The 13720-nt window shown below is 44.6% G+C and overlaps 1 protein-coding gene across 2 annotated transcripts in view; it reads left to right on the top strand.

Annotated features, from left to right (window-relative positions):
* ASTN2 (astrotactin 2) overlaps positions 1-13720 on the top strand; it is a 600456-nt gene that overhangs the window by 155947 nt on the left and 430789 nt on the right. The window contains exons 5-7 of one of the 2 annotated variants that reach the window (XM_045074025.1): positions 532-616; positions 1637-1711; positions 2511-2636. In XM_045074025.1, coding sequence (XP_044929960.1) covers positions 532-616; positions 1637-1711; positions 2511-2636 — 286 coding nt within the window. Of the gene's footprint in view, positions 1-531; positions 617-1636; positions 1712-2498; positions 2637-13720 lie in introns of both variants that reach the window. The other variant, XM_045074024.1, reaches the window with a different exon arrangement.

Genomic DNA, 13720 nt, shown 5'->3' with positions numbered 1-13720 from the left:
AGGAAAGGAAAGCTAACCAAGACAACAAAATAAAATCTGGAAATGATAGATGAGAACAAACCGTCTAGAAGGGGAAATCAAAGATACCTTGGAGGAGGGGACATTTGATTTGGGGCTCATGGTTGAACATGAATTGTTCATTCAAATGGAGAGAATTCAATTGTCTGATTATACTCTTAGTGCGAATGTACTTTATGATCATTTAAATATTTGAAATTAGGACCTCCATTTGTGGCCACCAGGTCACTTCCTGTGCCCCTCCTTAACCTGTGAGGCCTGTCAGTGTCGTATCTCTGCATCCTCAGCGTGGGCCCGAGAACCCCACAAGGGTCCGGACTTGCTGAATGAATCCATGGCCAGATGAACAAATGGAATGAACTAGGAACCTCCGTGGTGGGTCAACCAGAACAGGCTCTTCCCCTGGGGCTTTTCTCAAACCAGGCAGCCCACTGAGAAAACAAGGAAGCCAGGGGGAGAATGCTGTTTGGGGCAGGTAGTAATTCACACACCCCTTTCTCTTCTTGCCTGCAGGAGAGTGCAGCTGTCACGAAGGCTACGCCCCCGACCCGGTGCACAGACACCTGTGTGTGCGCAGCGACTGGGGGCAGAGTGAAGGGTGAGTAGCAAAGGATGTTGCAGCGGGGGCAGTGGAGGGCCGTCCCCACTCCTCGGCTCTGTGACTCCAGGCCACGCAACGGGGGCAGTGGAGGGCCGTCCCCACTCCTCGGCTCTGTGACTCCAGGCCACAAAACTGCTCCAGAAAGAGAACTTTTCTCTACAAGTGGTGTTCTTGTAAAGGCTTGATGGGCGATGAACCCTATTTTCCACTGAATCACAATTTAGTAGTAAAGGTACACGATCGATGACTATTGTAGAGAACAAAGTCTCAAATTGAACTCCCCCTCCCAGACCGTAGGTAATCAACGGACACTTTCTTCACTGGACTGATGCAGAAAGAAAATGGGGTTTTCGTCCATAAACTCCAAAAACAGACAAGTGGTCTTTAAAAGACTGAGTCCTTCTGTGAGATGGAGACATTCTCTTATAAAGAGTTTTGCCCAATACGTGAGTGTGAACAACAGGAGTTTAAACCACATGGGTCTACTTACGTGCAGATTTTTTTCCCCAATAAATACAGTACAGGACTGTAAATGTATTTTCTTTATGATTTTTCCTAACATTTTCTCTTACCTAGCCTACTTTATTATAACAATAAAGAACGTAATACATATAACCTATGAAATATGTGTTAATCAACTGATTATGCTATCAGTAAGGCCTCCAGCCAACAGTAGGCTATTAGTGGGGGGCCTGGCTGGCTCAGTCGGTAGAGCACATGACTCTTGGTCTCAAGGTCATAGGCAAGATTGTGGAGCTTACTTAACAACAACAACAACAAAATAAAACAGTAGGCTATTCGTAGTTAGGGTTTGGGGGAATCAAAAGTGATAGGTAGATTTTTGACCATGTGGGAAGTCAGAGCTCCCAAGCCCTGTGCTGTTTAAGGGTCAAATGCAATTACTTCTGTGAAATTTGGTTGTCTGTAAAGCTACGTTTGAGCAGTGCCCCTCTGTGAATCCCATCTGACTCATATCATCTCCTGTTCCCTTTTCTTTCCCTCCTATTCTTCCTGAAGACCTTGGCCTTACACCACACTGGAGAGGGGCTACGACCTAGTAACAGGAGAACAAGCCCCTGAAAAGATTCTCAGGTGAGTTGACAGTCTTGTTGGGACATGCTGCTGGGGAGTGGAGGAGAGTCTGGGGAGCCATAGTCATGCATCCTTAGTCAGTGGTGCCTGTGAGCTTTAGGCTGTGCTGAGTGCAGAGGAACTCTCATTGGGCGTGAATGGACCATCATGGCCCGGGTTGCTATGGGAATCGAATTCCCATTTGTCTGGCATCTAGACTTATGGACTCAGATATTTGAACAGGGGAAGACATGGCTGATTATCCAGTCCAGTGCTTTAAAAATATTCTCCAGCCATAGAACTTCTTCCCGCCACCTCCACGGAATGGTATGTGAAACCTTAGTACTTCAGCTGATAAAGACATACAGCGGATTAAGTGGCAGAACTGGGAATCAGATTTTGGTTCAAATTGATTCAGAGTCCGTGCTCTTCACCTTTGTGCAGACTGTGCCGGCTGACTTAGCAGTCACTTATAGAGCCCCTGTTGGCTCTGAGCATTGCTTGGGAAAGCAAAGCTGAAATGGCCGCTGGCTTCACAGAGCCCACAGTTTATTGGGAGTCGGGACAGGTGGTCAGGAAAAGAAAACCAGCAGGGCAATGCAATGCATGGGCTGAACGATTAATCGGTTTAAGAGATGACCATCCAGGTGTGGGCCAGGTTGGCCAAAATTGCACCTGAGAGAAGGCAGGGGACTCAGTTGGGTGGGGAGGTCAGAAGTGGCCCTAGAAGGGTGGGAGAGGGGCCCCTATATGCTGTTTTTCTCTCTGCTTCCCAGGGAGTTCCCCAATGGAAACTCTTACATTGCAGGTCTACTTTCAGCTTGGGCCAAGGACTCTGGCTTCCTGTCAGCAAAAGCTTCGTGGTTCCTCCTGTGGAGCTGTCCATCAACCCGCTGGCCAGCTGCAAGACAGATGTGCTCGTCACGGAAGACCCTGCGGATGTCAGGTAGGGAAGTCATCCCCTGGGTCCTATATCGAGGACTCTTGGGCACACTGGAAGCCTCTCTGTTTCAGCATCATGGGGACTCAGGCAAAGAAGTGGTCCTCGTATTGTTGAAGTAGGCACCTGCTTAGCAGGTGATGTGAAGAACTGTCCCCTGTAGGTTCACCGTCCAAGAAATGTGCTCCATTGGTGGGCCTCAGTGCCTTATATTTCAACATTATTGCATTCCTTCTGGGTTTATATAAAATATGAGCAAGGCTAACACATTATCTGGCTCATCCTGGGATTATTAATGATTATGTCTTATAAAAGAACATTACTTAATAGTATACTGGAGAATCATGAAGGTGAAAGATTAGAGAATGAGATGCTTTCTATTATGACTCTGGTACTGGGAGCAGACTTTGGGCTAATCCATAGGTTCTTGATGTCAGGGTCAAATTTATTTGTTCTTTATTCATGAAGGGATGGAGACTACATCTTTTCTTACACGTTTTGCACCTTGTAGTTAACTTCATTATAGACTTACTCTACTGTGTTGTAATTAGTTGCTTACATATCATTCTGTCCCATTATGTGGTGAATCTCTCAAGGTCAAAGCAAATAACTTACTTAGATTTCTAATCTCCAGTTCCAAGTACATATTGGACAACTACTAGATGTTTATTGATTTAATTAAACTAGTGGTCTTAGATCTGATCCCATCGCTATTCTGGAGCTTTCTAGTGGAGGTGGTTTTGGGTGCCCTCTCTTCCAGTTTGATTAGGGGAAGCAGTCCAAAAATTTTGATGTTACCAAAAATGGACTCTGATTTTCCTTTTTTTTTTTTTTTTCTTTTTTGAGTGAGAGAGAGAGAATGCATAAAAGGAGGTCAGGGTATGTGTAGGGACAGAGGGAGAGAGAGAATCTTAAGCAGACTCCATGCCCAACATGGAGCCTGATACGGGGCTTGAACTCATGACCCTAAGGTCATGACATGAGCCAAAATCAATAGTCAGACGCTTAACTGACTGAGCCATCCAAGCGCCCCTCCAATTTTCCTTTTAAAATTGGCTTATAGGGACGCCTGGGTGGCTCAGTTGGTTAAGCAGCTGCCTTTGGCTCAGGTCATGATCCCAGCGTCCTGGGATGGAGTGCCACACCAGGCTCCTTGCTCAGCAGGGAGCCTGCTTCTCCCTCTGACTCTGCCTGCCACTCTGTCTACCTGTGCTTGCTCTCGCTCTCTCTCTCTCTGACAAATAAATTAAAAAATCTTAAAATTAAAAAAAAATTTTATAAAAAAAATTGGCTTATAAACAGCCCCTCATTTGGAACTGAGAATCATGCCTTACCACACTACTTCTTGCAATTGTGCTCCGCTGGCTTTGGGCCGTTCTGAATCAGGATGTTATCAGTATGTCTGTGGCATCTTGATAGGAAGCTGTCAAACCCAACACCTTGGGTTGTGTTTGGATTAGTCTCTGCTTTGCAATCTGTTTATCCCCACCTTCTCAACTGTTCATGGACAGATGAACCTAGCATGATTTTTCAGGTTGTTGATATTTCCCAAAAGAGGTAGTTTTAAAAAAGATAGTTTGTTAAGGGGTAGTGCTTAGGAAATGAAGTGATAATTATTAAGAACTAAGGTGGTTTTACCACACACATTTTCATGGCAAATTACTATTATTTCTATTTTGGATAGTGAGGCTTCAGTAAAGCATGGGCTGTGGTTTATCTGCATTGCATATTTTCAAAGATGGAGCAAAGACCATCTGGTTGAGGAACTACTCTCAAGGAGACCCAGTGACCTTGATTGAGGTCTCCCCTAGCTCTCTTCTGAGTTCTGTACTGTTGACGTTGAATTTGTAGTTTCCGTGAAGCTACAAATATTAGACTGGCTGATGATAACACTCCCTCTGGAGTTGAATGGGTCTGGCTTAGAATTCCATCTCTACTATGTATGGACTGGCCAAATCCAACTTGCTAACTTTCCATTTTCTTAACAACATGCGGATATTAATAGTGCCTTTTTCACATAGTGTAACAATAATAATAACCCCTAGCCATTAATTATTTACTACCTGCCAAACATTTTGCTAACATTATCCATGATATTCTTATAACAACCCCTTAGGGTGCTGTGATGTGATTATTATTTTAATCCAGATTAAAAAAAAATCTGAGGCATAAGGGCAATGCCTTCACCAGTAAGTGATAAAGCCAAGGTTCAACTCATCACCTCTTCAGCTCTAGAACCCATGTTCTTAACTATTTTATTGAAACATCTCCCAAGAATTGTAATGATTGAATAACTTAAGATACATAAACACTGGTATATAATGTTTTCCCTTGGCATTATGCCAAGGTTCACTGAATTGAATTCCAACTACAGTAGAGTTCAGGTAGAAACTGGTGATGGTGGGGAAGGCAGATTCGGGGAGGTTTATGCTATGGAGGTCTGTAGAGAATGACCATAATCCACAGCATGACTCAGCTGCTTTTTCTGATTCAATCTGAATTATCCCGAATGGCAAGCCAGGCAAAATAGGGCCCAGAATATTCATTTGTAGTGACTATAAAACATCTTTGGAAATGTAAAAAAAAAAAATTGAAAAAAGTGTTTAGTACTAGCATACATTTCAGAGAGAGTATTTTATGTCTTCGGAAGGAAATATAGCAGTAAGTTGAAAGAGTTAAGAGCTTCAAGGGGCACGAGCCAGTAACAACAAGATGCTTCTTCTCAACTCCTGCTAAGAACGTTGTGCCTGGTTACATGGAGCACACCCTCGCACCAACTTGGGGCCAGAATAGAGCTGTTCAGGTTGGGAGGGAGGGATGGTGTTTTGCAGCAGTGGGTAATCCCTCTCAACCCTTTCTTTAAAAACCACTAAGCTTCTCCTTAAAAAAAGTACACAGATATTTGAAGAATATTTGGTTTGATTAGGGCACTAGATTGTTATCCTGCTTAGGGGTGTCCACATGCATTCTTCTGGTGTTCGAGCAAGAGCAGACAGCCCTTTATGTCATACCTTCATCTCACCTCCCACCAATGCCCATTGGCTTCCCTGCAAGGGAGGATAAAAGGCTGTAATCATTACCATTCAAAAGAAATCGTGCTATGGAGGTTGAGTTTTCCAAGCTGCACTAATAAAGCTCGTTTGACATGACATTGGCCAGGCAAGTGATCATCGGTGTTTAAAGAATTAATAAGTTCCAGTCAGATGATGTGTTAGAAATTAATAAATAATAGATCATAATTATAGATAGCCAATAATAAGCCAGAGAATCACAACCAAGAGATCAGAAGAAAGACTGTCCCAAAGCCAAGTCAGAAAGGAAAAAGATAAGCATATAACAGAATTGGAAGGAAAACTTAAAGATGCTTTGCCTATTGATTTTTGTTGTTGTTATGTTTTAGTTTATGGCAAGTTATTTGAAAAGTACAGAATCTCACACTACGGAAGGCAGAGCCATTTCGCAGTCAAACGTATGGGCTCTGGGAGCCCTGGGTGGCTCAGTCAGTTAAACATCTGCCTTAGGCTCAGGTCATGATCCCAGGGTTCTGGGATGGAGCCTTGCCTCAGGCTCCGTGCTCAGTGGGAGTCTGCTTCCCCCTCCCCTCCCCACTGGTGCTCTATCTCTGTCTCTGTCTCTCTTTCTCTCAAATAAATAAATGAAATTAAAAAAAAATATATAGGCTCTTTCCAGTTGGGTGGCTAAATTTAAAACAATAATGATAATAAATGTTTTGTGAGCAGTAGAGCACCTGGAACTCTCAGACATTTATAGTGGGGATGTAAGTTAGTATGTCCAGTATGTAAATATGGGCAGAATCTCCTGGAGTTGAATAGCCACATACGGTGTAACCTGTCAGTTCCACCTCTAGTAAACATAACTAGCAGAAATGTGTGTATATGTACCACAAGTAATACATTCAAGAATGCTAATAGTAGCATTCATTTATACTGCCAGAAAAGGGTGGGGAAAAAAACCCATGAATACCCATCGGCGACAAAACAGAAACTAAGTCATGAAATGGTCATACAATGGAATACTACTAATGGTGAGTATTACCCAGAACAACAACCCCACCCATAGTCGTCCCTGAATCTCACAAACGTAATACGGAGTTACGGAAGGTACATAAAAAGCGTGTTTGCGTGAAGATCAAAAACAGTAAAAATAAATCTGTGCCGTTAGAAGAAATGATAAGGATTACTTTTGGGTGAGAGAAAGGGCAGTGATTTGTGAGAAGCATGGCAGTTTATGTGATGCTGACAATGTTTGATCTCTTGATCTGGGTGGTGGTTTTATGGGTGTTTTCACCGGTAAGCATTCACCAAGCTGTACAGATACGATTTATATACTTTTTTCTATATATGCTGTATTTTGATTAAACATACAGCTTATTATGTGAGGCAGTTTTCTTTTTAAAGCATAGGCTACAGGAGCCTAACTGAACTGCCTGAGTCCAAATCCCACAGCTACCACTCTAATGGAAGAGGCTTCTGGAGATGTGTTTCTCCTTGTGGATTATGTAGCCAGAAGATTATACCACGCAGGGGTGTGTTGAAAATCAAATGACATGATACATTGTAAACACTGAGGTTGGCACTTGGGGAATTTTCTAGAAGCATTAGTATTATGTTGGTTGTTACCATAGCATAGTCTAACAGATTTTTGTTCTCTGTCTTTTTAATTCTTTTCTCCTCCTTTTGCTAAAAGGCTACATCCAGTCTTAAAACCCATAGTGTCTTAGTTTTGAAAACTCACATTAATTCCTTTGCCATGTTTGAGGAAGATTTAACGGGACTTCCAAGGTCTGGTATGGTGTGGGAGGGCTGATGGCTTTATGGGTATGGATATGCGTGCAGAAGGAATGACGGGGCACATGGACAGTACACACAGGGTGCGTGGGGGTGGGTTGGTTTGCAGAAGGAGGAAGCAATTCCTGACCAAAGGAATTAAGAACATATTTGCAGGAGAGAACATTAGCAATTAACCTTGAATTGTGGAGAGATTTGGGCTATGCGGTATCTAAGGCAAGAGGGAAGGCTTTCAAGTCTGAGGAGTTGAAGGGCCAAAGAAGAGAACTGTCCCCAGGGGCACAGCTCCCTTGCTCCAGCCTGTCCCAGCGGGAAGCTGCTGGCAATGAGATTTTCAGACACTAACGAGGTTAGCCTCAAAGGTGGACAGGGGAGGGCTAGTTAAATTGCATACGGCCTCCTTTCAATTCTAAAAACCTGTGTGCCAGGCACTGTGTCAGGTACCCTAGGAATACGGAGATAATAAGGCCCACCTCTGCTTTTGGGAATCTCTCTAGCCAGGAGCACAGAACAAGATACTGACTTAAGAGATGAAATAAAAGATCCTCGTGGAGAGAGAAGCATGGCAAACAACACTTATTTCTACACACTGAGCCTTCTTCACAATTTCACCCAGAGCTGATTCTTCTTCTATGGGAGATACAAGAATAGCTATTATAGTTGGAATAATAATCATCCACAAAGCCCAGCTTCCGGAGCCCCTCAGTGATTTTTCTATGATCTCAAATCAATGGAAATGAAACAGTGAACTACTGTTAATTCCTGCACAATTTTGAAAGAATAATGGGATATCAGAATGAACGCTCACGCCGCTCACTTGGTGATGGTTTCCACATTGAATTAGTTCAGAATGAAATTAGGAATGGTTCCTTGTTCCTTTGGCCTTTCAGTTCCAAGCCCTAAGAGCTTACTGAACACCTACTATACACCAGGCTAAGTATTGGAGCTAGAAAAATGTTCTAACAGAGATCCCAGTGCATTTGCTGTGACAAAATCGCAAACAAAAAGATGTCATGCTTGGTGACAGTGGAAGAGGATAGAGGGAAAGATCAGGACAGAGGAAGACCACAGGGGTGGAGGGGAGTAAGCTCCCCTGAGAATGAAAAGGAAAGTCGTACAGAGGACTGACCCCTGAGCCACACTGGGAAGTATGGGCAGGAAGTCATGGGGTCACTTGTTCTCAGTGTGTGGTCCCTGGACCAGGGAGCATCAGAATACGTGGAAACTTGTTGGGAAGACACATTTTCTGACTCCAATCTTAGAGACTGATAATGCCCCCCAGCGTATCAGCAGCAATTCCCAGCACCTGTAAATGCCACCTTATTTGGAAAAAAGGTTTAAGCCCCTTAAGTAAGGTAGGCTGATCATCCTGGATTCTGTGGATGGGTCCAAAGTACCATAACAAGTATCCTTATAAGACGGCAATGTTGTAAGTGCTTTACTGAAACCAGCTCATTGAATTTTTACCCATTATTAGCTCCAGTTAATGCAGCAGGAAGCTAAGGCACAAAGAGGTCACGTAACTTGCCAACCGAAGCAGCAGACTTGCGATTCGAATCCAGAGAGTCTGACACCTGACTCCATGCTGCTCTTCTCCAGGCTGTGATTCCCTGTTTATCCTGTTTGACAACATCTGGCGGTATTCCGAACCAGTGGCAGAGCGCTCCAAGTAGCCAGACCTGGGCCACTGACCCACCCTTGAGTCTGGCGAGAGTGCGGGCACTTGACCACGTGGATCGAGAGAGTATAGGTTGGATGGTTCCCTAGAGGGAGATCAGGACAGGCAGTGGATGGATGCTGGACAAAACCCACAGGTGTTCTCTCCTGGACAAAGCATGGGGTCTGGGAGTGGCATGCCTTTGGCTCGCTGTCTCTGGAGTGTGGTGCCAAGTGGCAGGGAGAAGAAAAGCTGCGCTATCTTCCTCCTCCTCTCTCTCTCCTCTGTGGACCTCGCTTGGCAGAATCAGCAGAATCCCCAGGGCACTTGAAGAGTGCGCCCCCTGCAGGAGCTCCTGTGTGAATGCTCCAGATCCCAGAATCTGGTTTTTGCCCAGACCAGGACCCCCGGTCAGATGCAGTGTGCTCTGGAAATGCGGGACGGGCGTCCTAAAGTGACTCCCTCAACAGAAGCACTCCAGATGCTTCCCTGTGTGATGGACCCTGTGCTGGTTCTAGAAATAAAAAGATCTCAAAGGAAAGAAGCAGTTAGAAAGAGAGCAGGGCTGGAATTCTACAGAGCCAGATGTGAATCTTGGTGCACTATCTGTGACCAGAGTTCTTTGGGTCAAGTAACTTTCCTTCTTCCCTGCCATTTCCATCTCTGAACCTGGAAGATAGACAGGGTTGTGTTTTCCTCACATGGTTGTGAAGATGACAACTAGTATAGGGTAACTAGTACAGCCCCTTATATGCAACTGGTATTCAATGAGTCAAGTGTTTTAGAAGTTTTATAGACATTATATATAAATAAGGGCGTTTTATAGACATTATATTATAAATAAGGGAGAAACCATACAATGCAGTGGGATCAGGTGACAAAAGACGTAGTTCGCGGTACAGGAGCAGTACAGAGAAGGGAGAGGTGTGCATACTGGATCAGGTAGCCATCAGTGGCCAAGGCTGTGTGGGCAGGGGAGGTTAAGAGCAGCAGGGCATTGGGATATGGAGGGTAGGCAGGAGCAAGACAGGTGACACATTACAATGGGGCACCTGGAAGGGAAGGCCTGGCAAAGCAGAGGTTGGGCGGAGTCCCTTGATGTAGGCTTTATATTGTTCAGAACTCAAGGTGCCTTCCTCCTGTTGTAGGTGGGTAAGACTCAGACTTCTTGCCTTTGCCTTCCTCATAACCTCAGAAGATTTTATTAATCATGGTGGTGTGTGTATATGCATGGCCTTGGAGTGCATCCCAGTGGGGACATTGAGACAGGAATGGGCTTCTCCAGTCCTCAGTATGTAGAATCTAGCCCATCATACTTCACCCACTTCCCCTTCTCACCGATTAGTCACAGGGTGTCCTTTCCTAAAGGGCAGGACAATTTCAGTAGGCAGGCTCCTTCCCCACTTGAAACACAGATGAGAGGATACTGACCAAAGGGAATAGTGTGGGTTCTGGAGCCAAACTGCCTGAGTTCAAATCCCAGCCCCACTACTCACTAGCTGCCCTTGGGCAAGTGACTTAAACTTTCTGAGTCGCTGTTTCCTGCCTATAAATGTAAATGAGAATTGCTAGTGTATCTTTGGATGTTTTTGAGAACTGAATAACCATTAAACCCTTAGCCCACAGTCATCAAGAATAATGCCTATGGTATTGAACCCTTTGTGCCACGCCCTGTCTAAGCCCTTTATGCGCTAGTTCTGACTTCCCACAACAACTCAAGGATGGGGCCACTGTTATTTACAGAGGAAGAAACTGAGGCACAAAACATTTAATCTCTTTGTCCAAAATATTATGAGTAGTGAGTGGCAAAATCAGGACTCAAACTATCTGGTGACTGCTCAGAATTATTGATTGGGGGACTCTCTGTAAGACTGAGGGCTGGGCCCATTGAATGTTCTGTCTGCATCTTTGTTGACCATTTCATGCATTGAGATTGTGTGTGTGTGTGTGTGTGTGTGTGTGTGTGTGTTTATGTGTGTGGAGATCCACTGTGTACTAGTGAAAGATGAAATATGAAATGGGAAAAGGGGGTCTGTGGGAGCAGGGGTGAGTCTGTCTGGCACTCACAGCTGGGTTCATGGAATCTTCCACTAGCATTTGCCCTGCACCACCACCTCCCTGCCTCCTTCTAGAAGGATGAAGCCCCTATGAGAAGCATTATTTTAAAGGCCTCCACACTCCCACAAATGGACCTACTCCATCCCCACATCTTTTCACATCCTGGCTGCCTGTCACTCAGCCAGCGAGCCTGGAGACATATATATTTTCCCCCATTTCAGTTTAGCGATCATAATAAAAGTGAAGTCTATTAGAATGAGTTTCTGCCCAGGCTCGGTAAATCTCTTCAAACACCATTCAGCACCAGATTTCTGTTAGTCTTTGCCACTGGGGAGGCTGTAGCTCGCACCAACGGTGAGCTCAGGTGGAGGGCCCATGACATAGCCTCTGCTAAATGAAACTCAAATGGAGACTTTGGAATATAAATATTGAAGTGACCCAGGTTGGATAAAGGGGAACCAGTTAGCTAAGCTTCTCTCTTACATGCAGGAGATGCTAAATTATTAAAACTTTAATAAATGTAATAATAAATATTTGATGTTGAATTATAGAAGGCTTTGCAGATACAGTGAATCTGAGAAACGACTTGTTATATCTGCATTAGAAGTTAAACACTTTTCAAATGGGACTTCCGATGTTGAAAGGGGACTACGGCTTTTTCGATGAAAAGAGAGACAGAGAAACATGAAAGTGCAATATTTGGCAAGCTCGCTGCGCTGGGGGTCAGGATACCTGGGTCTGAGTCCTGACTTCACACTGGGCATGCCTGCCCAGCCAGAGGCTCTCTGCACAACATCTCATATGTGGTCTATAGAGCCATCTTCCAAGGTCATTGCCCCTTTTGTCCCCACCTCCCCCATTTCACAGAGGAGGAGTTGACATTCTAAGATCTTAAGCAGCATGGATGGTGGGATTTGAACACAAAGCCTCTGATCTCAGGAACCTATGACAGCCATGATGCCTCCCTCGTCTACTGCCCTGTGTTGAAACCCTCTCTGCTTACTATCAGCTAGCATGTTTTTTGTTTCAGGAGACAGAATCTCAATTCAAATGAGCTTAATGACAGTGGTATTGGAAGCGTACCATGGGAAGAGAGGGAGATTAGCTGAGGCACAGAGGGAGGGGGATTGAGGCATAACATGACGTGAGGATTCTGTCTTGCTTCTGCCTCATCCTATGATGGCTTCTTTCTCTCCTCCTGAACAGCTTCATCCTCCCTACTATCCCTCCTGCCATTGGCAGGGGTCATGAGAACCATGAGTCCCCAGACTTTTGTGCTCTTACCCCCAACCAGTGAATGCTTCTCTTCTGTGAGTTGCAGTTTGAAAAATCCTAGAGAAGAAACCTTATTGGCCTGGCACGGGTTAGAGCTCCCCTCCAGATGAGCCATCTCTGTTTGGGGAGTGGGATCACAAAGTACAGACACAGCCATGGAAGCAAGGAGGTGAGGACCATGAACTGACATCTACTCCAGTCCATATCTTCAGAACCTTCCCTGGGCTTCACCTCCTCTACAGACTGGACTGAATCACAGATGGTAGCTATGGGACATCTCACTCACCTACAAACTCCAGTTAATGGGCTAGGGCTGCCTACAATATTACAGTAGAAAGATTTCCGAGGGTACAGACCAGACTCAGCTGGGAAGAGGGTCATGATCAGCGTATAACGCCAGCCTTCAGTATTGGATGGGAGTTGTGACAGAAGGGTCAGGAGTTTGCCAACTCTGAACTTGGCGGTGTTTAGAGGTCCTCCCAGTTCTACGTCTGATGACTTGAGGGTTGCGTCCCCCAGTAAAATGAAGAGAGATTTCTGGTTACTGAGATGTAGGAGTTAGATATGTCTTGTGGGTGGAGATATTGAGGATGAATTAGAAATGGAGTGTACTCTGTCTATCTGCTTTTATCCATCTATCTGTTATCTCGGGGAGTATATTTGGATAATTTCATCTTGGTTCCAACAAGTTTCCTGAAATAGATTTCTGGCTTGAGGCAGAGTTGAGGCCTCCCTATAGGTGCTTCCTAGATGCTATCTGGCACTCTCATTGTCACTTGTAATGTATTAAAAATGGAACACTCTAATTTAAGCTGTAAACAAACCACCCACATTACAAGGGTCTCAAACTTCATCTTCTAATTCCAAGGGCATGTTGACATAATCATAAGCTCACCAATGGAAGTGACCTTCTGAGTCATTTTTGCCATCCCCATGCCCTTACATGGACGGTTCTAGGTCAACAGAATCCACCCTCTGCCTACACGCGTCTCATGGCCCCCCAATGTGTTGTCTGCCATGTTCTCACAATGGGATCACAATATTCTCTTTCATGTCCTTGCTCTGGTTTCACCTAAATTAGCCAGGCTTTAAATTACTCAAGCAGCAACTCAGGGATACTGATCACCAAGATAAACTAAATTAAGCAATCATTTTGCCTTTTAAGACCCACTCATTGGAGTTGAGTAGGATCACCCATTTCTCTTAGTGCATCTTTTTCTGCCAGATAAGTCCCAATCCCCCCTTTTATCCAACAAGCCTATACATGCACCAATGCAGTCTGGTCAGGAAGA

The sequence above is a fragment of the Mustela putorius genome, unplaced genomic scaffold (assembly GCF_011764305.1).
Source record: "Mustela putorius furo isolate JIRA1106 unplaced genomic scaffold, ASM1176430v1.1 tig00537301_pilon_pilon_pilon, whole genome shotgun sequence".
NCBI classification, from domain to species: domain Eukaryota; kingdom Metazoa; phylum Chordata; class Mammalia; order Carnivora; family Mustelidae; genus Mustela; species Mustela putorius.
The sequence above is the reverse complement of the archived record's forward strand: the minus strand, read 5'-3'. Positions and strand labels throughout refer to the sequence as shown.